The following is a 27,026-nucleotide window of genomic DNA, read 5'->3' on the forward strand; positions in this document are numbered from 1 at the left end:
TTCAGTACTATAAGTAAGTGCTGAACACTTTTCTTTTAATCTTTGATGTACCCGTGATGCGTGTTCGGCACTTTGGGTGTCGAACACGCCACGCATGCAGTCACAGGAGTAGTTCAAATTGCTCCCATGGCAAGGAATAGCTTATTCGACACCATTGGTGTCGAACAAACTGGTCCACTTGCAGTTCAACACCCATGGTGTCGAACTCTCTATTGTTCGACACTATGGGTGTCACACACAGAATCCGAAAATATTTTTGGATCTTACGTGAATTGATAATTATTTTTTTTTATTATGTATGAATTGAAAATATGCTCCAAAAAAGTAGAGAAGAAGAAAAATAATGGGTGAAAAATAAAATAAAATTTTAAATTTCCTTTGTTTGGAAAAGAAAGGAAAATAAAGTGTTTATTTTCTCTACAAATTGATGGAAAAATAAAATAAATCTCTTTTCAAATACAAGATAAAAAAAATAAAAGATAGAAAATAAAAATATTTTACATCTCTTGTTTTCCTTTCTCCTCATAAGATATTCAAATAAAATATAAATTTTCAAAATCATATTATTATTTTTCATCCTTGTCTAGTCTAACACAGAAGACAACAACAAGATTTCTTCTTATTTTATGGTTTTAGATATTTTAATTTCGATGGTTTTCAATCATGCTTGTCTTGATGGAGTGTTTATTCTTACATTTTGGAGTATTGGCTTATATTATTAAGTAGTATGAGAATAACTGAAATTTACAAAATTAATAGTATAATTGCAAGTAGTTAGATATAATTTATATTTTTGATAATATTGAAATAATTTTTTATAATAAAAATAATAAAGTTTATCATAATAAATACTTAACAAAGTATTTAAAAGGGAAGAAAATATTAAATATTACAATTGCAGTAATTTTTATTGAAATTAATGATAAATAGAAAAAATAATAAATTTTTAAGATTGTAAAAATAAATATGGAAAAATTTAGAAAATTTCAGTTAAATTATATTATTTTTTAAAGATTTTAATTAAATTATAAAATATAAAAAAATATTAGTTTTTTGTGTAAATAGTTATTTTATGAAAAATAAAAAAATAAAAAAAAACTATGTTGCCTTACCATGTCAGGGAACAATATATTTTTTAATTTAAATTTTAAAATTAAAACAATTGTAATAAAAATAAAAGATTTAAATAATATACAAATATTTAAAAATTTAAATTAAATCACATAATAACAAAAAATTTTGAATATTTTTAATAAACTTGATGAGCCTTTAAAAAAAATAAAATACCACCTCTTAGAACTTCCTATGCAGTGTTGCGCATATTAGCAAAACCCAGCTATGAAAAAAAAAAAAAAAATTCTAATATTAACACTAATTACCTCGTCCCTCTTTGTGACAGCATACAAGACAACACCACCACAGCCACCGCCGCCACCGCCGCCTTATACGGTGTCGTTTGAACCCAGCAGATTCATGAGATCTGCTCTCAAGTCTCAGTATTCCTCGATTATTTAACATTCGAAGTTTCACTGCAAGTAAGTTTCCAAAATTCTCTCATCTAATCAACTGAAAAGACCTCTACATTTGACTTTATAATATCTCTCGATCATTTCCCTGCGTTATCTACTACTACTACTACTTCTTCTTCTTCTAATTTTCCCGTGAAGCAATCAGAACATTGCATTCTTTGGTCGGCCTATGCAGAGAATTAGGGTTCCGGTGAATGAGAAGGTTTAATGTGCGTGTTTGTGATCATTTGAATTGAATAACAGAGAACACTGGAAGCTGGCCTGGTGTCAGATTCATGGTTTCGATAAAAAAGGTTTAGGGATTTTAGGGTTTAATATTCAAGACAAGGGTTCTACTTGGTCTGCTGAATCGAATACGATTATTGTGTTTGGATTACTAGGTAATCAGGTCTCAGTTGATCTGATTTTGAAACGCAGAGTTAGGGTTTATGATGGTGGAATGACAATGGTAAGGCTTCTGGGACTGAGTCGTGGGGATTCGGACGAGTCACCCAGGGAGATCACCTCGCGAACTAACCTAATAAGTGAGTCTGGCGAGAGCGGGTGGCTAATCAGGTTCTTCGACTCTGCGTTTTTCTGCGAGTGGATTGCTGTAAGCTACCTGTACAAGCATGATCATGCTGGGGTACGGGACTATCTGTGTAACAGAATGTATACCTTGCCTTTATCAGGGATTGAAAGTTATTTGTTCCAAATTTGTTACATGTTAATACACAAGCCAAGCCCATCTTTGGATAAGTTTGTCATTGATATATGCTCCAAGTCTCTACTGATAGCTCTGAAGGTGCATTGGTTTTTGTTGGCCGAGATTGAGGATTCTGATGATAATGAAGGGATTAGTAGGATTCAGGAGAAGTGTCAGATTGCAGCTACTTTGATGGGAGAATGGCTTCCCCTTGTGCGACCACCAAGTGAGTCCTCCAGCCCTGGGGGTAAGAACCCTGTTCTGAATAAAATCTTGTCATCAAAACAGAAGTTCTTATCATTGACATCTTCACCACCTGCTAATAAGTCTCTGTCTTTTTCTCCCTCATCTGGGAATAGTTTAATTGAGGATGGAAATTTGTTGTCACCGGATGAGAACAAGATTTTTAGGAAATTTATTCCAGGTCCAAAAGTTAGAGATGCGTTGTTGTTTAGGAAGTCAGTGGAGAAAGATGAAGAAGAGAGTGAGAAGGATGGATTTTTCAAGAGACTTTTGCGAGATAGCAGTAGAGGTGAGGATGAGGAGTCAACATCAAATTCCGATGGGTTTTTCAAGAGGCTTTTAAGAGATAGCAGTAGAGGAGAGGATGAGGAGTTGACATCACCCTCAGATAGCTTCTTTAAGAGGTTTTTGAGGGATAGTAGTAGTAAAGGTGAGGATGAGGAGTTGACATCTAGCTCGGAAGGGTTCTTCAAGAGGTTGTTTCGTGATAACAAGAGTGACGGGGACGAGAAGTCTGTTTCTAAATCAGTGGAAGATGATGAAAAGGAAGGGTTCTTTAGAAAACTTTTTAAGGAGAAGTTTGAGGACAAGAAGGATGAGCATGAAGAAAGGGTGAGCTCTGAAGATAAATTTTCTAAATCTGCAGAAGATGATGAAAAGGAGGGGTTCTTCCGCAAATTATTTAAGGATAAGTTTGACGAAAGGAAAGATGGAAATGATAAAATTGATGAGGGAAATGCCAACGGTGAGGAAGAAGAACCTTCTGAATTTTCATTGTTTCGAAGATTGTTTCGTGTGCATCCTGAGGATGCCAAGAGCAATGCAATGAATGAGAATGGCAATAGTGGTGGTTTGTTTGAGAGCAGCCCTGGAACTGAGAATTTTTTCCGCAAATTGTTTAGAGATCGTGACCGTTCAGTTGAAGAATTGGAGTTGTTTGGTTCAAAGAAGAATAAAGAGGTGTGTTGATGATCAATTTCGTGCCATGCTTGGTTTGATTGAAAATGTGTTCAATTTGCTCTTTGGAGTACATATATGTTTATACATTTTGTTATTTTGAAGCGATAGATATTCCCTTGATGAACATTATTTGATTCTTCAAGTTGTGGAATTGTGATGATGACATTTTCGTAACAATGTCTTGTGTTTAGGTTGACCTCTTATTAACATTGATAAGATTATTTTATTATTTGTATTTTGGAGTTATATGGAAGATAAATGGTCATTGAAGTTGTGGATCTAATCTCATGGGATGTTCTTGCAGAAATGCGACAGGGTTTAGGGTTTTTTCTCAAAATATATTGCTTTTGATTATGATTAGTTGATTACTGATGAGGGTAGTAAAAGCATACACTTCTAGCTGGACTTGTGCTTTATTTTTTTTTGGGTGGGTGGATGGCTACTTGGTATGGTGTCTGTCGTGGTGATTGAAATACAAGATAAACTTCCGAAACCACCCTCTTCCATGAGGAGTGAAAGAAGAGATCATCTGCAGTATCTATTTTCTGACAATTTTCTTGGGAAAATGGGAATACAACTGTGGAGGTTTTATGGACATGTCTATGAGAATCTTGCATTGGCTTTGAGAGTTATTATGGCTGTGCATTGGGAATTATTGTCAGCAGCATCCTTTTCTAAGTTGCAAAACCATCTACATCCTTTTTGAAATTGCAAATAACTAAGTTAAAATTTAGTGTATTAGTGATGATCAGATATGTTGGAGATTGCATGAAATTGTTAGCACCATGTGAACTGAAGGGGTCGCCTTGTTAGAGATTAAGGGGAAACATAAGATAATTCCATGGAATTGTATTGGAGTTCAGGTCACTTCATGAATTTGTTATCCTTCCATGACACTACTTAAGTAAAATGTTAACAGTAGATAATCTGTTTATGAGATATCAGAGAACATGTTCTAGGTTGGTTTTGTATGTGCAAAAGTTGGAGGAAGATGGGTGACTAACTTGCAAAAGTTGAAGGAAGATGGGTGACTTAACTTCATTATTGAAATTGTAGCATCTCTTGGAGCCGGATTCTCTTTTATGATATATCGGCATCAGAGTCATCAATTGAAATTTTGAAAACTTTGGACTATTGCTGCTTTGGCTGGTCTGATGTCTTTACTGAGTGAGTGAAAATTTTTGATAGGGTTGAAGTATTGGACCTTTATTGGTTTCTCTTTTAAGTTTTGTATTTTACTATTAATCTTTTTCTTTTAGGTGGTCTAATATTGATCATAGGCTATGGCATTTGTCTTGTGAAGTAGAACCAACACAAAAAAGGATTTGAGTTACTAAGGCAAAGAAATGATGATCTAAACTTATATTCAATTTTTACGCATCCCAACAACCTTTAATGGTAAAAGAGCTAAGCGAATACTTATACAGGCATGAGAAAATAAATCCTAACTTCTAACCCTAATAACAAACTCAATAACAAAGATGGCCTAGATAATTATGATACCCAAAGAAACCAACCTACTCCCTATGTTTCTTAAAGTAACCTAAGTGAACTATTTCCTCTATTTCTTTCTAAATTATTCAGTCCTAAAACTCTCCATATCATTTCCCTTGGCTAACAGGAGTTTACTTTGAGAGTTCAGCTGTGAATAATAGTCCAAGAGAGTAGAAAGCATGAAATCCCTATGTAGAAATCCATATAGCATTGGAATCAGGAAGAGATGACCACATACTACTTGTAAAGGTATCTTTGAAAACTACCTTTAAGTGATGGAACAAATACATATTACAGCTCAGTCTCATCCATTTGTTCTCACATTGGTTGATGAAGAACCACAAGAACAATAAAGATACAAGCAAAAAATGACATCTAAATTTCAATTTCAATCTTTAATAAACTAAATCATCATAATGGTAAAATACTTATGTATTTCCTGCAGCATAAACCTAATCCTGACAACAATTTGAAATACCAATAGACACCCTAAATAATATAACTACCCAATCCAAGTAAACTATTTTAAAAAATACATAATCCTAATTCTTGAATAAGTAGTGCCACGACATGATCTAGACTTCTTCCTCATTGTCATCATCCTTTTCATCAATCATTTATCTGGTACAGGATTTGAACTGAAGGATTGTTTTTAATTGCAGACGACATGACCAAACAAAAATTATCCAATTGAAATTGCTTCAAAATTTGGAATGTTGGATTTCACATGAGGATGAGTTTCACTAGGCTCTCTTATTATGATTTTTGTGTTGGCTTGGATTGATGTCCATATTGGAGAGAGATTAGTTGTGGTTGTGCAGATGAGCTGGTTATCTATGGTTTCCAATACAACTTGGTGGTTGAATGGCTGGTGCTGTGGTAGAGATGATAATTGGGTTGGTTGGTTGTGGACTGTGGAGAGTTGTAGGCCCTTTGCTTTAAGGTCAGTTGCTAGTTTTTCTTGAAGTCCAATTAGCAGGCCGTTTTTGGAAAAGTTGGTGCTTTATGGGGATGTAGACTGGTATAAAGCTGTTGCAAATACCAATAAAATTGTAGCATGCATCCAACTTCTTGTAAAGTAATGCAGCAGAATTTCATGATTAAGAAAAGGAACATTTTCATTAATAGGAGATATAGAAACCTGTTTGCTAAGCCATGGTTGGAGAGCATGCAGTATCACTGCTAACTTCCATTTTGTCAAAGGTTGATCATGAACTTGTATATAAGTGTCGTACACATGGTTGAAAATAAAACCCTGGACTTTCCATAAGTAAGCATCTAGACAGATAAGCCTTTGTAAGATAACAATTCTGTAGAATATCAGTGTTGTGGATTCTCAACTGATAGAAAGTTGGTTGTGAAACATATGTTGCTTTTAATATTAAATTAACTATTTAGAATATGTTTGATCTGTTAAATAGCTGGAAAAGTATCTAGCATAACCAGTGTTAGAAGTAATTAATGAGCATAAGTACTCATTCATGGAGGACAAACTGGTGGGCAGACCAAGGTATCTAGCATGCTATTGTAGATATCTTGTATTTGCATAGGTTGGAAATCTCTGTTACTCGAGGTTCATTGCTGCACGAGTCTTATAATTCCATGATCTAATTTTCCTGCATTCTTTATATGGCAGAAGCGTCCAGGTTCACCAAAGCAACAGAATGACAAGTCAAACACAAAGCCTCCACTTCCTAATAATACCACATCACATTTCAGGAAAGGGGCTTATCATGAATCACTGGACTTTGTGATGTCACTATGTGAGACTTCATATGGCTTAGTAGATGTCTTTCCTATTGAAGATCGCAAAAGTGCTCTTCGTGAGGTCATCTAATGCTCTTTAAGCTTTCTGTGGCCTTTCTTTCATTGATTCTTTTTTGGTTCCAGCTGTTGGTTATGCATTTGCACATCCATGTAAGCTTGCTTGTTCACATGCTTGTGCAGTGCACTAACCTCTGCCCATATGTATGTGTATGTGCAGATATAGAATTATAAGTATTGTATATCTATTATCTAAACATAATATTTTACTTGAACTTGAATTTTTCTTGCACATTTAAACTTCTGTTTTCGTGTATTTTCAGTCACTCGCGGAGATCAATATGCATTTAGCTGAAGCTCAAAATAGTGGAGGTACTATCTTTATTTTAGATTTTAGTTGGAAATTGCCCTCTAAATTCAGTGCCTATTTAATTATTCTCTCATTTTAGATCATCCTTTTATTGTCTGAAATGGTCTCAAAGGGTGACTAAATATTGCTAATTCTTTCAAGTTTTAACTCAGAAAACCTAAGGTCTATTTGGTACTGTAATTATAGCTGCTTTTGAGGAAAAATATGTAGAATGAATCCCATCTGAAGGCCTTCTATCACAATTGGAATAAAACATCAAAAGGTAGGGTGAGGCCACAACATTTGGCTTTTGATGTAGATTTGTCATGTTTTTGGCAATAAAACTCCTAAATCATAGTCGAAATATGATAGGGAGGTCCAAAGTAAAACGGTAATTCAACTAGGCCACAAAAAGTTTACTACAGAAGGCCCAAGGGCCAAGGGAAAGGAGGAGGAATCATTGATTCCCCCTAAAGAAGCTGCTGTTATGGGACTAGAGGATATGAGGGACACCTATCAGGAAACAGTTAGCATGGAAGATTCTTGTACAGAGTGTAAGACAGGAAATGATTGGGAGGAGGAGGGCATGTGAGAATTGTTGGTACCAGAATTTGGTGAGGATAATATTCGGCAGGGAGCGTTTATTCTTCTAGGAGACCCAGAGTCTTGTTTCTTTTAAGGAATAATTACTGTTGTGCCCATGTAGTTTTCCCTAATAAATTAAAATGCCCCTGTAGTTTTGGAATTACATTAAAATACCTTATACTTTTATTCCGTTGACTAAAAAGGACATCTGTTAGTTTTTACCTATTTTTTACTGTTAAATTTATTCTAAATAATTAAAACACCCCTAATAGTTTTAAGATTACATTAAAATACCCTTATGTTTTTATTGTATTAACTAGGAACTATACTTATTAGTTTTTATCCATTTTTATCATTAGTTTATTAGTCAAAAATTGAATTTTTTTTTGGATAAGGTTCAATTAAATCCTTTTGCTTTTATTCAAAGGCCATATAAGTCCAATTTAGTTTTTTTGGCCAATTAAGCCGCTATACTTAAACGTCAAAATAAGTCCAGACATAAAATAATAGTTTTTTAATAATAAAATATTATTTTTAATATTAAAATATTATTTTTATTAATAAAATTTCATTTTTACAAATTTTAAAATTATTTACTATCTCTATGTATTTTTTAAAAATTTTTATGTTTATTAAAATACTAATTTCAAATTAAAAAAATATTTTGTTATTAAAAAAATATTTTGTTATTAAAAAAATATCAAGTCAGGACTTATTTGGCCCTTGAATAAAAGTAAATGGGTTGAGTTGATGAAAAAAATTAAATTGGGCTTAGTTGACCATTGAACAAAAAAATAGGGGCTTAATTGAACAATCATGAGCTAACTGGTGAGTAGTGGGTGAGTGGTGAGTTTTATTTAATAGGAAGCCGATTTGGATGTATAAAAAAATTCTTTAGTTTTGACTAATAGATTAACGATTAGCAATAAAAATGGATAGAAACTAATAACCGTCTTTTTTAGTTAATAAAATAAAAATATAAAGATATTTGAATGTAATTCTAAAACTAAGGGACATTTTAGTTAGTTAGGACAAAGTACAGACACAATATCAAAATTGTTTTCAATTTTGACTAATAGATTAATGTTAAAATTAACAGATGTCCTTTTTAGTTGACGGAATAAAAATATAAGGGTATTTTAATGTAATTCTAAAACTATAACCGTAGTTTAATTAGTTAGAGTAAACTACAGGGACACGATAGTAATTATTCCCTCTTTTAATTTGTTTTTCTTTTCCCTCTCTTTGTTGTCTGCATGGATAGTCTTTCTGGTTGAGTAATTAGAAATGCTTTTCTTTCTTTTCTCTTCGTACCGACTTGTTTGTCAAGAAGAGGAGTTGATGATCGAATCCCCTGTTATTCAACAAAGTATCTAAAGATATTGCCCTAATAGATATCTGATTTCTCTTGCATTTTTATCTATTTAGTTTTTCTTATCCCCTTTATCTATCAAAATTCTAATTTGAATCAAGAATCAAGAATCAATTGAATTGAATTTTAAGATTGGTTACAGCTGAAACATCAATGAAAATAATATATGTACATTTATATATATATGTTGTGTGTCTGTGTACATATTTCCTGTTAATTTTATTAAAAGATATTGAACATTTAATTGTAAATAATGCATGCGCATGTCTGTATTAACTCCAGATTATGTACCAAATATAAAATCACTAAAGCTGAAATCAGTGTCAAAGCTTTAAGGATTATTTCATAAATAAAAAAGTATCATTAAAGCTAGAAAAAAAGTGTAAACGTATGGAATTTTCTTGTCCATTGTCTTTTTCTTTTTTGACAAAAAAAATATCTTTTGAACCTATTACTTATATTTTAAAGATGTTGATACTTGATACTGCATTTATGCAAACAACCTTTACCCTATGTTTGGATTCTTATTCCTTAATTGTGCGAGAATTGGAGAGAAATTATGGATAATGAGTAGTTTAGAGGAGAAATCAAATTTATTCCTTCAAAGAAAGAAGGGCATTTAGGTGTTTTATATCTATTTTCCTTTGTTTCCCACCAATTTGGAGAGAAATGCTTTGGGACATTTGTAACAAATTGGGAAAAACAATTTCTCCTCTTGCCTCTCCTTTCTTTTTTATTTCTCTTCCTTAATTCATGTCCAAACAAGAGAAATTTGAAAATTTTAATTTTTTTCCTCTCTCCTCTCCATTTCCCTCAAACCAAACAAAGCATTAGAGATTTTTGGCTTAGTTATTTTCAAGGCCTTCTAAAAATAATTTTACAATTCTTGCAAATTATGCTTTATTTTGAAAAGTAATGATTCATCCTCAGGATGATAACTAGTGCTAGGTTGTGGCATGATTTCTAATTTTTTGGTTAGTTATTTGAGCTTAAATGATGTAGGTTGTTCTCTTTATTTCCCATCCTTTCCATCTGTGCTTCTGGTCTTCTTTTCTTAAATAAATCTCGAGTTTTGACTAATGCAGGATCTACATATAATATTATCGATTTTGTAACTCAATAATCAAATGCATGATTACCAATTATTGGCTTGTTCAACGTTTATTTTTTGACTGGGCCAATGATGTCAGTCTGACATGAACTAGGGCTTACTGATAAAAGATCTCACTTAAAGTAATTAAATGTTCAAGGTTCATTTCTCTTTTTTATTTTTTGGTTCTAGCTATAGAAATCCAGTATGAAGAAACTGAAGATCATTTTACTGGTTAAAAATTTGACATGTTGAAAATGTAATGTTGCATTATACTTCAAATCTTAGTCATATGCATTCTGTTGTTTCTTATACTTATATCTGCGTATACCTATCTGAATATCACTATTTATTTTTAGGAGTTTGCTTCCCAATGGGAAAGGGTATGTATCGCGTGGTTCATATACCTGAAGATGAAGCTGTTCTTTTGAATTCTAGGGAAAAGGCACCATATCTGATTTGTGTTGAAGTTTTGAAATGCGAAATGCCTAGGTAATAATGGAGTTGCATCATGGGTAAAATGGCATAATCCCAATTTGACCATGCTATAGCACATTTGTTTCTGGAATTGATTTAACTGGTGCATAATCTGAATCCTTTTCTTTTGGTTTGATAAATTTATCTTTTGAAAACTCTTTCAGCAATACCAAGGATACTTTTGGTGGTCAAAAGCTTTCCAGAGGAGGTATTCCTCTGGCAAATGGAGATGCATTTTTACCAAAGCCACCTCCATGGGCCTATCCTTTGTGGACTGCCCAGGAAGCATATCGGAATAGTAGTGATAGGATGTCAAGATCTACAGCTCAAGCCATTGACCAGGCAATGTCTCATAGTTTGGATGCAAGATTGAAATATGTTAATGTGAGCCTCTCTGTGGAGAAGCAATTTTCTCGCCAGTCTAGGAACAAAAAAGCACATGATATACACCCTGACATTAATTGCAGTGTTCAGCATCAAAGAGCAACTTTTGAAGGGGATTTGCAATGGGTAAGGGTAGTGCTGACGGCAGATCCTGGACTTCGAATGGAGGACATTGGGGATCAAGGGCCACCTCGTCGCAGGGAGCATCGTCGTGTTCCTAGTACAATTGCTATAGAAGAAGTGAAGGTTGGATTTTAGAAGGAATATGGTTAGTGATATTAATTGTTGATTTTTAATGGTGTTGGAATTGTTTGTAAAATTTGACCGTTTTTTGCAGGCTGCTGCAGCCAAAGGCGAAGCACCTCCTGGACTACCTCTAAAGGGGGCTGGGCAAGATTCATCAGATGCACAACCAATGGTAAACATTAATAAAGAAAACCAAGTTCTTCTCTGTGAAGAATGATGAAACTCAAAAAATTTTAACTTTCCAATAGGTTAATGGTGGCAACCCTAAGGCCAGTGATGCTCTATCTGGTGAACTCTGGGAGGCAAAGAAAGAGAGAATTCGTAAAGCTTCAGTATATGGAAAATTACCTGGTTGGGACTTGCGCTCTGTAAGTTCTGCATATTGAGCTACTTGAAAGGGAAAAAAAAAGTATAGGATCTGCATGCCATTTTGTCCCTCTTGAAAGTCTATTCTGATGCTTAGATATGCTCAGTAAACTGTGTTTTCTGAAACACAATCATACTTGATGATTTGGTCAACCAGATACTCTATTTTGTTTGTGGTTATATTGAGATACTTAAAATGCTAGCATGTTTGATTTTGTCTCAAGGCAACTAAATTTTGTGTGTTAAATGTTCTGTTATAATTTATATTTGCACGTGGTTTTGGTTTTAATGTGATTATTTTTTTTTCTTGTTTCTTTTGCAGGTTATTGTGAAGAGTGGTGATGATTGTAGGCAGGAGCATCTTGCTGTGCAACTTATTTCTCATTTTTATGGTAGGTGCCTGTATATAATGTTGGTCTTAATGGCTAATTGCTCTATATTTTTATTTGAAAATAATCTTTGTTTTGCTGTGTCCTCTTATTACAGAAGGGTGTAAAAATAACAAACTTTTTTAAAGAAAATGTAAAGAAGTTGTATATAGGTTGATCAAGAAAAATTTTGAACTATTACGGAGATGCATGTTCATGTTTGCATGCATGCTACCCGACTGAATAATATGCTGCATTAGGTGAACTACCTTTCACTACAGCTTAATGATGAGCAACTCCTGGGATAAAATTTGTCATCAAATTGCAATCTATTTTGAGTTTCTGACCCATGTGATAGGGTCCATTTTAGTTTAATAGCTTTTTCTTGTGTAAACTAAATTTAGCACTCTTACTTTTGAGAAGATTTAGGATCCTGAATTTTCTCTTCTATTAAAGTAATCAAACAAGCTGGAAATGGTAGGTAATTGTTGAATCAATATTCCGTGGAATGATAATCACATAACAGTTAGCTGTTATGATGGATTATCATGAGAATTAAGAAGTTGCATTTTGTCCCTTTAAATCTTAACAATACATGGTAGCTTATAATATTTTCATTTTGATGTCAGATATATTCCAAGAAGCTGGTCTCCCTCTCTGGTTACGTCCCTATGAAGTTCTGGTCACTTCATCTTATACAGCTCTCATTGAGACAATTCCTGATACTGTATGTATGGTAGTGTTCTTTGAGTTAATCAACTATTAAAAATTTTGGGTCTTAGTGGTTGTGATCTTCTTCTACAGGCCTCACTTCATTCTATCAAGAGTAGATATCCCAACATCACAAGTTTGCGTGACTTCTTTGTTGCTAAGTATGAGGAGAACTCCCCAAGTTTTAGGCTTGCGCAGGTAATGCTGCAGCACTAGTGGCGTGATAATGCACTATATTATTGGTTTTGTAGTTAATTTTAGGCTTCACGATTCTAGCACAAACCTTTAATTGTCCATAAAATACACCAACCAACCAAAATATTCACAATCAAAACATTTTTACCAGTTTATTGTAACCTGATAAAATGCTGACATGGAAGTGATGGGGAGAGAAGAAAGAAAAGAAAAAGAAAATCCATTATGGTGTGTTTCTCACCATCAGCTTCTTTCCCATCACCATCTTCTCATCCCAAATCAATGCAATGCCACCCAATTCCTCTCATGCAAAGCCATCCATCTGACTGGAGACTTCCTAATCCATTACATGCTTTTAACTAGTCAATTAGTGTAAACTCATTGGTTCTCTCATTATAAAGTGATATGGCTAAAAGGTTAAATTTGCCCCTAAACTATATAGTGGGGTAAAAAATATCAAATTTCATTTTTCAGCCAAAATTTACTCCTGAACTATCGTTAAAAAGCCAAATAAGGCCGTCACTTATAAGAATCTGAAAGTGTGAGCTACTATCTACTCAATCTATTTGGCCTTATGTGGGCATATTTGCCCTTTTAATGATAAGTCGGGTATTTTTAGATGAAATTTGTTATTTTTGACTCTTGCTGCATAATCCAGGGGCAAATATGACCTTTTTGCCGAAGTTATATTCTTCAGAACAGTTCAAATGCTTCTGGTATCATTGGTTTTTCACATAAAAATTAGTCATTGCCATCCAAATCCAGTTTTAATAGCTAACCAATGAACTGCCTTTCGATTGTCAAGAGAAGAAAAGGCCAAGCAAGCTTTGACAAAGAAGGAGAAAGTGAACTTATCAGGCAGAAAGTTTCAGCAAACCATAAGGTTCTAAAGAAGAAGAGCTTGTTGAGAGCTCACATTGTTTGCATAGGCTCTAATCATGAAATTGCAAGTAAAGGTTTGTGGGTCTAGATTTGATGGAAAAGCAAAGGGGCATTAATCACTTTTCCCATGAGAGAAGCACAATAGAAGCTTGTTTTAGCAAGCAATTGATCATCAGAAACGCCAATGCGAATGATCTTTGTGTGGATTAACTTGAGATGAGTGAAATTGGAACTTTTTGAATTAAGATGAGGGCTTCCTGAGAACCAAACTTAAGCTTGTTTGTGTGACTAAGAGCTCAGAAGTATTGTATTTTAATTAATAGATTCATGAAAATTTGAGGCGGAGGTGGGGGGAGAGGGGGAGCTGGGTTTGCTAGGGGCTAGGAGCTAGGGGGTCTGCATTGGCTTGGGAGGAGAAGATGGTGGTGGAAGAACCATGCCTGTGAGAAAATGCACCATGTTGTAATTTATTTTTCTATCTCCTAGTCACTGCCACTTCAGTATTTATTAGTTGCAACAAGTCAGCCAGTAATAATGCTCGATTTGAAATTTCAGTTGGTGCATTTTATTGACAAAATTAAAAGTTCATGCTAAAATTGTGAAAAGCACTACAGTTGGTACTGCTTTTTTTTTTTCTTTGACATAAAATACATATGGATGGCATCCAAACTTGAGCATTTTAAGGTTGAATTGAATTTGACCTCCTACTTTGAAGTTCCCTCCATTATAAGTAGTCGATCTACTGCAATAAATGCAAAATGATTTTAAGCATGATATGGAATTAATAATAATATTTCTTAAAAAGGAAATAATGTTGGCTCACTCAAGATTAAGCAGTCTACAATTTTTGACAAATATGAAAAGCTTTTGTTTGATAGTTTGTAGAAAATTTTGGTTTACTGGTTTTGAAGTGTGCTTTATTTTTTTGCCCCCTCTTGGCATCAGTTTAATTATATTAACAAATCTTCAGTGCAAGTATTGGTTCTGTGTGAGAAGTATGATGAAATGTTTTGTACTTGGATCTGTTTTATGGATCTAGATAGTTACTAATTTATAGTTGTGCATAAGGCACAAGCATAAGCTCCTTGGCTAAAGTCGGGTGATATCTCCAAAACAATTGGCCAACTTAACTCTGGCCGAAGGCACTTAAAATGCATTTTCCTTTTTTTTTTTCCTTTAATTTTTTATTGGGAACATTATTCTTTCTCTTTTCTATCTCTCGTTTTCTCTTCCATTTGTTCCACCAACCTGTCCTTCAATCTTCTTTTTGCTTTTATTTTTTTATTCTCGGTTGCCTAATCTCAATCCCCTTTTTATTTTTAATATTTGACCCCTCATTGTGCTGCTCCTTTTGGCTTGCTTGTGCTTTGGCCTTTGTTTTTAGATGCTTTACTTGTTTGATATTTTAGCTTTGCACGAATTCATTTATTAACTTTTTTAGTTTGACCATGTGGGTTGCAATTAGGGGAAAGGATCATTGTAATTTTGAAATTAGATAGAACTTATTTTAATTTTGGTATTAAAAGAGGAAAGAAAATGAACTAAGTTAGACCAATGTGTATGAATATTTATGATGTACCTGTTTATTTATTTATTTTTTAGTTACGTTTGCTACTATATTGTATTTATGTGTACTATTGAATCCTAGATTTGAAAACATCATTGCTGGAATTCTAAATATTTTGTGTTATACCATGGGTGGTTGTCTTATATAGGATTAACTTCCTCATTTTATTTATTTTGCACCACAGCTCTCTCAAACACATGATTGTGTCTAATGCCTGATTCTTTGTGCCTTAATGCACCTTTGATAATTGCTTGAGTGCGTATTAAACTAAGGTGATTATGCATCTTTCTTTTGGATGAGTAATAGTGACATGGCCTAGTGTTGTTAAAGGCACACCTCAGGCTCAATATTATGGTCCCAGGTCACGTCACGGGATGATGGATAAGGAAGGAGCTCATTAAAGGGAGTTCTTAATACCTCAAGACTTAAAAAAGGAGAGAGATTCAATCGAACAATTTCGAGAATGATTTGCTTGTTTTATTGAATATTTAGAAACCTTTATATAGTAAAGGTTCTCACAATCTTATTACTTCTAAGAAAAAAGTATAATACAAGTTACCATTGGATAACAAACTTCTAAGATAAGATATTAAAAATCTAAGATGAGATAATTAGATAAATATAATCTATTTATTGTGGAGAAATATAATCTTTTTATTGTGAATAAATAATATCTTAGATGATGAATTTTTTCTCTTAAAAAAAAATTTAAACTCTATTGAAAAATGGATTTAGTCTATCCATTATCCATAACATTACTTCCCTCTTAGAAAAACAATACTTCCCTCTCAAAAAAGGAGCTTGTCGTCAAGTTTAAAGGTAGGATATGCAACCTGAAAATAATTGATAAACTCCCATATGGCTTCAGATTTATGACAAACTTAACTAACTAATATTTTTTAAACTCAGGTGTCTAGATCAAAGACAACAACTCTATGCATCCATTCTTCAATGGTGTTAAACATAAAAAAGTCTATGAACTGAGATTATATTTATCAATAATAATTAGATTGACATTTATATAGTTATCTTATATTAGTAGTTTGTTACTAGATTTCTAGTATCTTATCTTAGTAGTTTCTTATCCAATAATAGCGTATTAGACTTCTACTATTATCTAATAGTAACTTGTGTTAGACTTTTACTTTTCTTAGCAGTACTAGGATTGTGAGAACCTCCACTATATAAGGAATATCTAATTATTTAATAAAATAAACAAATTTATTCTAAAAATTGTGAGATTGAGACCATCTCCTTTCTTGAGTTTTGACGTGTTAAGAGCTCCTCTCTATCCATCATATTCATCGCGTCATTCAATTTGTTACTTTGCACCATAACAAATTGGTATCAGAGCTCGTCATGGGTGATTCAACAATTTTAGAAAAGAAGCTTAATTCTTTCATGCAACGATTCAATGCATGTTTGCATGACTTAGTTCAGTAAATTTCCGAACTAGTTGGAACCTTCAATTGGGGATGAACCAGAATCAAGATAAATTGCTAGTCGCCAACAAAATTTTGGTCAACAAGTGAATGAGAGGATGGAGGTACTTGTGGTGCCCCTAAATGCAAACTCGACTTTCCCACATATGATGACACAAATGATTTATTATTATCCTACATTTCGAGATTTATAAGAATGGAGGTAATAGATCATATTTTAAAAGAATGTGATTTAGTTTCCAGTGGAATCCGAATACACTTATACAAACCACAAGTACACATGCAAAAGTATTATGAAAGAGGCATAGAGTTGTTGTCTTTGATTTTGACAATCGGATTTGGAAACTATAAGTCAGTTGGCAAGATTCTCCTGAATCTAAGGCTACTTGGGAGTTTATCAATTATTTTCTAGGCTGCACATACCTTTGAGCTTGAGAATAAGTTTCTTTTCAGCAAGAGAGTGATGTTATGGATAATGGATAAGGTCAAATCCATTCTTCAACAGAGTTTAAATTTAAAAAAAAATGTCTATTAACTAAGATTTATATTTATCAACAATAAATAGATTGCGATTATCTAGTTATCTTATCTTTGTAGTTTATTATCCAATGATAGCTTTTATTAGACTTCTACCTTTTCTAAAAGTATTAAGATTGTGAAAACCTCTGCTATACGAGGATTTTCTAGTTATTCATTAAAAAAAGTAGATTTATTATTGAAAAATTGAGATTAAGACTCCTTTTTTTAGTCTACAGGAGTTAAGAGCTCCCTTTGTAAGAGTGAATTGTTGGCAGCGGCTGTTTCCATTATATAACGGTCGGTGACGGCCGTCACACCTGCAGATCATGAGAGACCTATACATAATGGTGAAACGGGTACAACCCCTCAAAATTCTGTTACATAATGGTCGTATCATCCATTATTTGATTCCATGGGCTCAGCTCATGCTCAAGACTCAATGCTCCACCCCAATTCCTCAATGGGAGGAAAGCAAGTGATGTTTAATGGGTGCTTGCTTTACGAGCTTAGGCTCTTGCCTTGCTCTAGGCACAAAGCTCTAGAAAGGCGCACCCATGGTTTTTACTTTATTTTAAATTTTTTTATTGTAAAATTAGGTAGAAACTTTTGGTTTCTATTAATCAAGAAATCTATATTATTTAACTAGTGGTTCATGCCTTTGAGGATTTATTTTCTTTCCTTACCCTTAGTTCCTTTTGTCATACTGGTTTGGCATCACTTGGACTATCAACGAGCACGCATAGTTGGTAAAATGATTGCTGGCTTGGCCTGACCAAAATTCAGGTTTTCAGCCTAGGTAAGCCCCAAGTTCCCAAGTTCATTATGAGTTTTGGGTTAAGTTGGGATCAGTCCAGATTTTCCCTTTCTTTTGTTCTTCCTACTGTCCTTTACTTTCCTGTAAGCCTTTTCTTCCCCTCTTCTTAATTAGTTTGTCTTAGTCGCAGCTATTTTTTTCAAGTCCAGTATATTTGTGTGGATAATAGTCCTACAATGATGACTTCTATATTTATAAAGTTGTGAAAATTAGAAGAATTTTCCATCAATTTGTCCAAAATCTCTTGGATAATATATATATATATATATATATATATATGTTGACTTATTTTCTGATCCTAACTGATTCTAGGGATATGATTTGATTTGATTAGGATCCTTAATTATCTCTGTAATTACTATTTGATTATTTGCTTCCTGTTTAGATATAATTTTTTGTGTATAAATAGTCATATAAAACCAATTGTAAAGATTAAGAGTAAAATACAAGAATTCTATAAATTTTTCCAAAATTCTTCATGGTATCAGAGTTTTTTCCTGATTTTAGGGTTCAAATTTAATTTTTTCCTCTTTAGGGTTTCAAAACCCTAGATCTACCTTTTTTGGTACTAACCCATCTAGGAGCCTTTCCTCCTCTCACCGCCGGCACCAGAACTGTCGCCGTCCGATCGCTCAGCTCCGATGCCGAAAAAGCCCACACGTGAGGCTCACACGCCTCCCTTTCTCGGCGCGTGACCAATCGCCTGACGCTGCTTCGCGGCTCCGATCACTTCGGCGACGATTCCGACCATCTTTTCAGCCTTCCCGTGCCGCTACCCAGTCTTTTGGTGAATTGGTTGGGCTCTCTTGTGTGTACAACCTTGGGTACCTCCTATTCTTTCACGGTTCACAAATCTTTACCATGGCAGAAGGTAAAAGGGTCTCGATTCCTAACTCTGATTCCGATGCCACATTTAACTTTGTAAAGTCAGGTAATGCTTCCTCTCTTAATAATGTTCCATGGATTATCAATTCTGGTGCGAATAGACACATGATAGGCTCTTCTAAAGGCTTTCTCAATTATTTTCCTTCTCTAACCAAAGATAGTGTCAGAATTGCTGATGGCTCATTTACTCCCATATCCGGAACAGGTTCTGTTATTTGCACATCCAACGTTAAATTATCATCTGTCATTCATGTTCTCCACTTTCCTATCAACCTTTTATCTGTCAGTGCTATTGCCGATGCTCTTAATTGTAAAATTGAATTCTTTCAAGATCATTGTGTTATTCAGGGTCTTCGCACAGGAAAGAGGATTGGCAATGGTAGGCTGCATGATGGATTATATATGTTAGAGGGTGATCCAGGTTCTTCGATATCTCAAGCCTATTTTGGAGGAAATAAGGATGTCAATCAGGAAGTAATATAGTGGCACAAACGGTTAGGGCTTCCATCTTTTTTTTCCTTAGAAAAACTTTATCCTAATTTGTTTGCTAGAACTCAGTTTGATTCTCTATTTTGTGATGCTTTTGAGTATGCTAAACACACTAGAACATCCTATCCTTTGAGTCATAATAAAAGTAAAATTCCTTTTGCGACTATTCATTCTGATGTTTGGGGGCCTACTCAAACTGTCTCTTTGTCTGGTAATCGATGGTTTGTCACATTTATTGATTGTTGCATTCGAATGACTTGGGTCTATTTGATTAAAGCTAAAAGTGATGTCTTTTCTTGTTTTCAATCATTTCATAAGATGGTTTGTACTCAAATTGATACTAAGGTGAAAATTTTGAGAACTGACAATGGAAGAGAATACATGGATAGTAGCTTTTTTGCTTATTTAGAGAGTAATGTGATAGTACACCAGACTAGTTGTCCTTATATTAGTGCTCAAAATGGCGTTGCTGAGAGGAAAAATAGGCATTTATTGGAGGTAGCTCGATCTCTTATGTTCACCATGAATCTACCCAAAGCATATTGGAGAGATGCAATTCTTGCATCTGCTTATCTTATCAATAAAATGCCTCTCAAGATCCTTGACTTTATGAGTTTTTTTGCAGTTCTACAAGGGAAGAATTCATACGTTGTTCCACCAAAAGTATTTGGGTGTGTTTGCTTTGTCCATACTAGGACGGCCGGAAAATTGGATCCTAAGGCCCTTAAATGTGTGTTTGTTGGGTATTCTCCAACACAGAAGGGATACAAGTGTTATCATCCTCCCTCTAGGAAATACTTAGTTAGTATGGATGTTACCTTCCGAGAAACTGAATCCTATTTCAGTACCACCCACTCACCTCTTCAGGGGGAGAATAATGAGCAAGAAGAGGTGATCCTGAATTTTGTAATTCTGAATGATATGATTCAACTAGAAAGTTTGAGTTCTAGTAGACAGGGGGAAATGTCCAATCAGGGAGAGAGAACTAGTCGTTTGGACAAGCCAAATTTGAGAAGGTATTCGAGGAGAGACAAGGCAGAAGAAGCCATCATGCAGTCTACTCAGAGTCAAGAATCTTCTCCAGTGAGTTACCCAGTCATGAATCTTCTTCTGGTGAGTTACCCACAACTCTTGAATGTTTCAATGACTTAGATAAACCTATTGTACAAAGAAAAGGGGTCAGATCTTGTACTAAACACCCTATTTCTAACTTTGTTTCTTATGAATCCTTATCTCTTTCCTATAGAGCATTTGCATTGTCTATTTCCTCTGTGTCTATTCCACAAGATTGGAAGAAAGTTCTTGCAGATCCTAAATAGAAGAAAGCAATGATTGAAGAGATGAAAGTATTGGCTAAAAATGAGACTTGGGAGCTTGTCACTCTCCCACTTAGGAAGAAACTCGTTGGCTGTAAATGGGTGTTCACAATGAAACACAAAGCTGATGGCACAATTGAACGGTTTAAGGCCAGATTGGTTGCTAAAGGATTCACCCAAACCTATGGAGTGGATTACTATGAGACATTTGCCTCAGTTGCAAAAATGAACTCAATTAGAGTTTTGTTATCCTGTGTAGCCAACGTGGACTGGGACTTGCAACAGTTTGATGTGAAGAATGCTTTCCTCCATAAAGATTTAGAGGAAGAAGTGTTCATGGAAATTCCTCCTGGGTTCACCGATGAGAAGACACAAGGAAAGGTGTGTAGATTAAAAAAGGCTTTGTATGGGCTAAAACAATCTCCTAGAGCTTGGTTTGACAGGTTTAGCAGAGCCATGATTTCCTTTGGTTACCAACAAAGCAATGTTGATCACACTCTGTTTATCAAACATCACAAGGGTAAGATCACCCTTCTTATTGTTTATGTTGATGATATAGTGGTGACAGGCAATGGCCCATTAAAAGTAATCACAAGTTGGAAGCAGGAACTGGTGAGTCCGTGGATATTGGAAGATACCAGAGATTGGTAGGAATGTTGATTTATCTCTCACACACTCGACCGGATATAGCCTATGCTGTTAGCTTAGTCAGCCAATTTATGCATGACCCTCGCGAGACTCATATGCAAGCTGTACTTAGCATCTTAAGTTACCTAAAGTCTGCGCCAGGGAAAGGGCTTCTTTACTCCAAACATGGTCACCTTCGAGTTGAAGCTTTTACAGATGCAGATTGAGCAGGATCTCTTTATGACAGGAGATCCACCTTTGGCTACTGCACAGTTGTGGGAGGGAACCTTATCACCTGGAGGAGCAAAAAATAAAGTGTTGTTGCTCGGTCAAGTGTTGAAGCAGAATACAGAGCAATGGCCCAAAGTGTGTGTGAACTCTTATGGTTACAGAAGTTATTGGAGTTGAGGTTGCTCGAGAGAGACAAGATAACTTTATATTGTGACAATAAAGCTTCTATAAGTATAGTACAAAATCCAGTCCAACATGATCGGACGAAACACATTGAAATTGATCGGCACTTCATTAAAGAAAAATTAACAGACAGTGTCTTGAGCCTAGTTCATGTGACTTCTACTGGGCAACTTGCGGATGTGTTTACTAAAGGGCTCAACAACAAGATCTACCATAATCTGATTTGCAAGTTGGGCATGTGCAACATCTTTGCACCAACTTGAGAGGGAGTGTTGACTTATTTGCTGATCTTAACTGATTCTAGGGATATGATTTGATTTGATTTGATTAGAATCCTTAATTATCTCTGTAATTATTATTTGATTATTTGCTTTCTGTTTAGATATAATTCTTTGTGTATAAATAGTCATATAAAACCAATTGTAAAGATTAAGAGTGAAATACAAGAATTCTCTAAATTTTTTCAAAATTCTTCAACATATATATATATATATATATATATAAATTTAACAAGAGTATAATTATAGAGCAGTTACAAATATCAGAAGATATTTATCTAGTAGTATTATAAAAAATGAATATATTAAAAGAGAAATTGCATAGATAAAATAAGCTTGGTTTCTTCATAATGCATTTGCACCCCTTCCCCCCCAACCCGAAAAAAGGACTCCTTCAGTGTGGGTTAACTATTATTTTCTATAAGCTGTCGTTACTTGGCCTTGAAAAGGTCAAATAAATGGTATAGGACAGTATATTTTGCATTTATCTTTATCTACTTTTTAAAAAATATTATTTTGTATATAGCTATAAAGTGAGCTTTTTTTTTTTGTGTTTTACTTGCGGCATGAAAGTTTTTTCTCCCTTTGATTGATTCATATAGGTGCTTTATTAATTAATCAATTTTTTTGTTTTCCTTCAGAGGAACTTTGTTGAAAGTATGGCTGGATATTCTCTAGTATGCTACCTGCTACAGGTTCGTAGAAGTCATTTCAGATTTGCATATAAAAATTGGTTTTTGTACATGTCCTATAAGAATTGCTTTTTTCACAAGAAGCAGCATCATCAACTATTTGTTGCTCAGATATAAAGTCAATCTTATGGCTTTATTCATTTATAATGAGGTTGTTTCACTGAACTCAAGTTACAAAGCATATAACATGAAAGATATTAATTTCAGTTTCTATTTCACAGTTGGCTTCTTTAAAAAGATGCATGTTCAATAGACTTTGGTATTCTATTTGTTACTGCCATCCAGCTGGACAAACTCAGGAAAATTTAATTTAAAAAATCCTGTTGTTTAGGTGAAGGATAGGCACAATGGAAACCTTTTATTGGATGAAGACGGTCATATTATACATATAGACTTCGGATTCATGCTCTCTAATTCACCTGGTGGTGTTAATTTTGAGAGTGCACCCTTCAAATTAACCCGAGAACTTCTTGAGGTAATATTTTATGATTTGTGCTATTTTATTTTGCAGTTCTTTTTTCGCCTTCAATTTTCTCCACTTTTTCTACAACCTCATTGCATTTGATTATTCAGTACCTGAATTGATTTTCATATTTTGCTTTGTATCCTATGATAATGGGAGCTTTGTTGGTTGTCCTAGGTTATGGATTCTGATGCTGAGGGAGTTCCAAGCGAGTTCTTTGACTATTTTAAAGTATTTACTGACCACATTTTATTTTTATTTATTTTACATTTCTGTATGTATTGTTTAGGGAATTATCATTTCTTATGGCATTTGCCTTCTAAATCCAGGTATTATGCATTCAAGGCTTCTTAACATGCCGTAAGCATGCAGAGCGTATTATTCTTCTTGTCGAGATGTTGCAGGTGACACTACTACCTCCAAGGCTTCAACTTATCTTTAACTGCACACTTGCATAAAGACACACTCAGCATTTGCACCTCTTTACTTCCTTTGACTTTAACAGTATGTAATATTTTATTCATTGCATTTGCTGTGGACCTGTTTATGGTCGTGAGGGTTGACATCATGAGTTGATGATGAGTTTCTTTGAGGACTTTCAATTGTGTACCAGTGGTAGCATCTCTAGTTGCTTAAAAAAGCAAATACGTGTGTTTGGTGACAGTGAATAACCCACAGTTCAAACGGGGAACAAGTGAATTACATTTGTTTAAGTTTGAAAGTTAAATTTGAATCTTCAAGCATTGCAACATGTGTGTTTTTAGGCTAAAGACTAAAGAGCACTCATTTATCTGCTTTGATGATGGTTGCTCATGGTCCTTGTGAAATTCTTGAATCAGGACTCTGGTTTCCCTTGCTTTAAAGGTGGTCCACGAACAATACAGAACCTAAGAAAACGATTCCATCTAAGTTTGACTGAAGAGGTGAAATAAAACTCCCGTTTTAATTATCATTCTGCACAAAATTATATTTTTATGGTTGTCAGTGTCATGATATAATCTGTTGTCTAGCAGCAATGTGTCTCGTTGGTGCTTTCTCTTATCAGCAGCAGTCTAGATGCTTGGCGCACACGACAGTATGACTATTATCAGAGAGTTTTGAATGGAATATTGTGAGGTTAGATTTGTGTGGTACCACATTCTTTGCTCCCTTTGACAATCACCAATCCAGTGAAGCATTTTGATCCGAGTTGGATTTAAAAAGCACAGTACAAAAGCAATCGAGTTGCTGCATTGTGGCACTGAGATTTTGATGAAGATGTATCAAATACTGATAACAGAGTTTGGCCTGTTTTCTCTTTGGTGTGAGGAATTTGTAATTGTATCGGGTGAAACACTTTAGGAAGTCTAGCAGGCTAAATTTTCTTCACTGGAGTCTTGTTCTTCTCACTGTTTTCCCCATTTCATTTGATATTGTATTATGCTGGCAATTGGGGAATTTGGTTGTTCATAAAGGAGATTATACTCTCAACCCACTTCATACAACATGTACAGATTTGTTCCCACGAGGATGACAGGCCAGACATGGAAAGGCTTTACGATGCCACAGGTGCTGGTCGGATTTCATACTTGATAGTCGTCAGAAGCTTACATCTTGTTTTGTGCATCTACAATTTTTCCACTAGAAGTTGCTATATTCTCGGGATTGAAGCTTGTCAGACAAACACGGGATGGTTGATCTGTCTCAGAACTGATGTCAACCATCTAATGGCAAGTCTTCCCAGGTATAACTCCTCGATACAATTTTACCAGAAAGTTTGTGCAGACAAAATTCTTGAAATCAGCATATGAATATATTATGTGAGATCATATCCGATATTCTTTAAAGGGGAGAAAAGAACACCCATGTTTATTGAAATCCTTGAGTTTGTAAACTAGGTTGCATGAGAATGTTACGTTTTTGTTGATCAGTAAATAGAAACTTTTACTTTCTACTTTGCTTGTGTCCGTCAATTATAGGATGATTCATGTAGAATATGATAAAAGCAACTCTATACAAAGGCTTGGTGTTGGCTTCTGTTACATATTTGCAAAATTCTATTGAGCTAGTCCTTTGATGATGTGATAATGATATGTTCTGTGCTCAATGATTCACTGGTTTTCCTCCTCTCTCCTCTCTCTCTCTCTCTCTCTCCTGTTTTTTTACTATCTTTTTAATCTAGTCACAGTTTTGAATCTCATGTCCATAAAATCCTGAGGATAATATTAAATATATTACAAATACTAGCAAGACAATAAACTATGTTCTACTTTCTACCACATTGGTGTTTTCCAGTAATTGTTCTATTTTCTCAACTCTGTAGAGTTATGTAAATTTCTAGAAAGAGCACATCAATGTATATTTTAGATGGTTATGTAATACTTTTCCAAAATTAAGAAAGTTTCTTATTTCTTTATACGATTCCATATATTGTGTAATTGTCTCTAAAATTTACAAAAGGTGATGGTTAATTCAAGCATTGCAATGAAATAACTTGTACAATATAATAAAGTAATTATACTATAACTTAAGATTGACCTATGTATTTTTTTTGTGGAAAAATATACTCGAAGCAATTGCTTAGTCTAATGAAACTTTGGCATAAGATAATGGAAATTACATTCTTTTTATAATTGTATAGTATTTCCTTGTATCATTTCTAGGAAATAATTATATATTGTAAGGGAATAATTGTTTGATTTTAAGAAAGGTTACATGCGAATAAACCATATAATTTCTATACAGAAAGTAATATTTGTCATCTTATTGAAGAAGAAATTACTAACATTATTAAATTCAACTTCGTAGTCATCCACATGTTTTAGTCATATATATATATATATATATATATATATATATATTGGTATACTAAAAAAGCCGCACCTTCAATATAAGAATTATAAATTTATTTTTTTTATTTTTATTTAATAATAAAATAAGTATTTTATTTGAATTAAAATTGTTATAAAAAAAGCTACATTAACATATAATTTTATTAAATGGAAATTTTAATATAATATAAAATAACATTAAAAATTAACTAATATAAAAAAATTATATTTAAAAATAATAAAAATTAGTATTTTATATTTTGAAATCGTAGATAAAAATAAATTATATTCTAAAATCTTTAACAACGAAAGCTGTCTCAAATAATTTTCTACAAATATTTTATATGATAATTAAATTTATATAAATTTTATTTTCTAATATTATTGTTTTATTTATTTAAAGTAATTCTAATATAAAATTTTAATTACAACTTTAATACTATTAAAAAGAAATATTAAAATAAATAACTATATTATAAATTTTATCAACTATTTTTTAATAGAAATAATTACTCTCGTACCTTTATATTATAATTTACTATACAAATAATAATGTTTTATTATATTAAAAATAACTATAAATAAATAATTAATAATAAAAAGTCATATTTTTCAAATTACTAATGACTACATTTAAAATCAATAGTTTATACAAAATAAAAATATAAAATTAATTAATTTTTAAAATTTTTATTACATCAAAATAAACTTACTTATTAATACATTATCTATTTTATTACAATTGAATTATATGTGCATATCTATAAATATGAAAAAGAGCAGAAACACACTTAATTTATATAAATGTCTATGATATTTTATACTATTACAATAAAAGAGTAATTATATGGAATTAAAATTGTATATGAACTTGAACGAGAAATTAAAAATTTGTGACTGCTGCTCACGAGGTGTTTTTATAGCATTTAAACCATAATTCTACTATAAAGGGTTAATTTTAATGTAGGAATGATATCTAATCAAACAGCCAAGCCTGAATTATATTAAAT

General features: G+C 33.5%; 1 protein-coding gene across 1 annotated transcript; it reads left to right on the top strand.

The window, feature by feature from the left end:
* Positions 1-1,320: 1,320 nt before the first annotated feature.
* LOC110629398 (phosphatidylinositol 4-kinase beta 1) lies at positions 1,321-25,137 on the top strand. The gene is made up of 16 exons (XM_021776351.2): positions 1,321-3,417; positions 6,548-6,739; positions 6,999-7,047; positions 10,431-10,563; positions 10,713-11,178; positions 11,270-11,350; positions 11,427-11,546; positions 11,867-11,936; positions 12,542-12,639; positions 12,717-12,821; positions 22,693-22,746; positions 23,075-23,218; positions 23,384-23,437; positions 23,536-23,610; positions 24,046-24,129; positions 24,220-25,137. The coding sequence occupies exons 1-16, from the start codon at positions 1,969-1,971 to the stop codon at positions 24,319-24,321; spliced, it is 3,276 nt and encodes a 1,091-aa protein (XP_021632043.1). The 5' UTR covers positions 1,321-1,968; the 3' UTR covers positions 24,322-25,137.
* The last annotated feature ends 1,889 nt before the right edge of the window (positions 25,138-27,026 follow it).

Source organism: Manihot esculenta, chromosome 13 (genome assembly GCF_001659605.2).
Source record: "Manihot esculenta cultivar AM560-2 chromosome 13, M.esculenta_v8, whole genome shotgun sequence".
In the NCBI taxonomy this organism is placed as follows: Eukaryota; Viridiplantae; Streptophyta; class Magnoliopsida; order Malpighiales; family Euphorbiaceae; genus Manihot; species Manihot esculenta.

What these genes read in the sequence shown, in the direction of transcription:
- LOC110629398 (XM_021776351.2), top strand. Translation starts at nt 1,969, where the DNA reads ATGACAATGGTAAGGCTTCTGGGACTGAGTCGTGGGGATTCGGACGAG. An exon ending in TTGCTATAGAAGAAGTGAAG is followed by an intron (nt 11,179 to 11,269) that starts GTTGGATTTTAG and finishes CGTTTTTTGCAG; the next exon opens with GCTGCTGCAGCCAAAGGCGA. An exon ending in AGTTCTTTGACTATTTTAAA is followed by an intron (nt 23,438 to 23,535) that starts GTATTTACTGAC and finishes TTCTAAATCCAG; the next exon opens with GTATTATGCATTCAAGGCTT.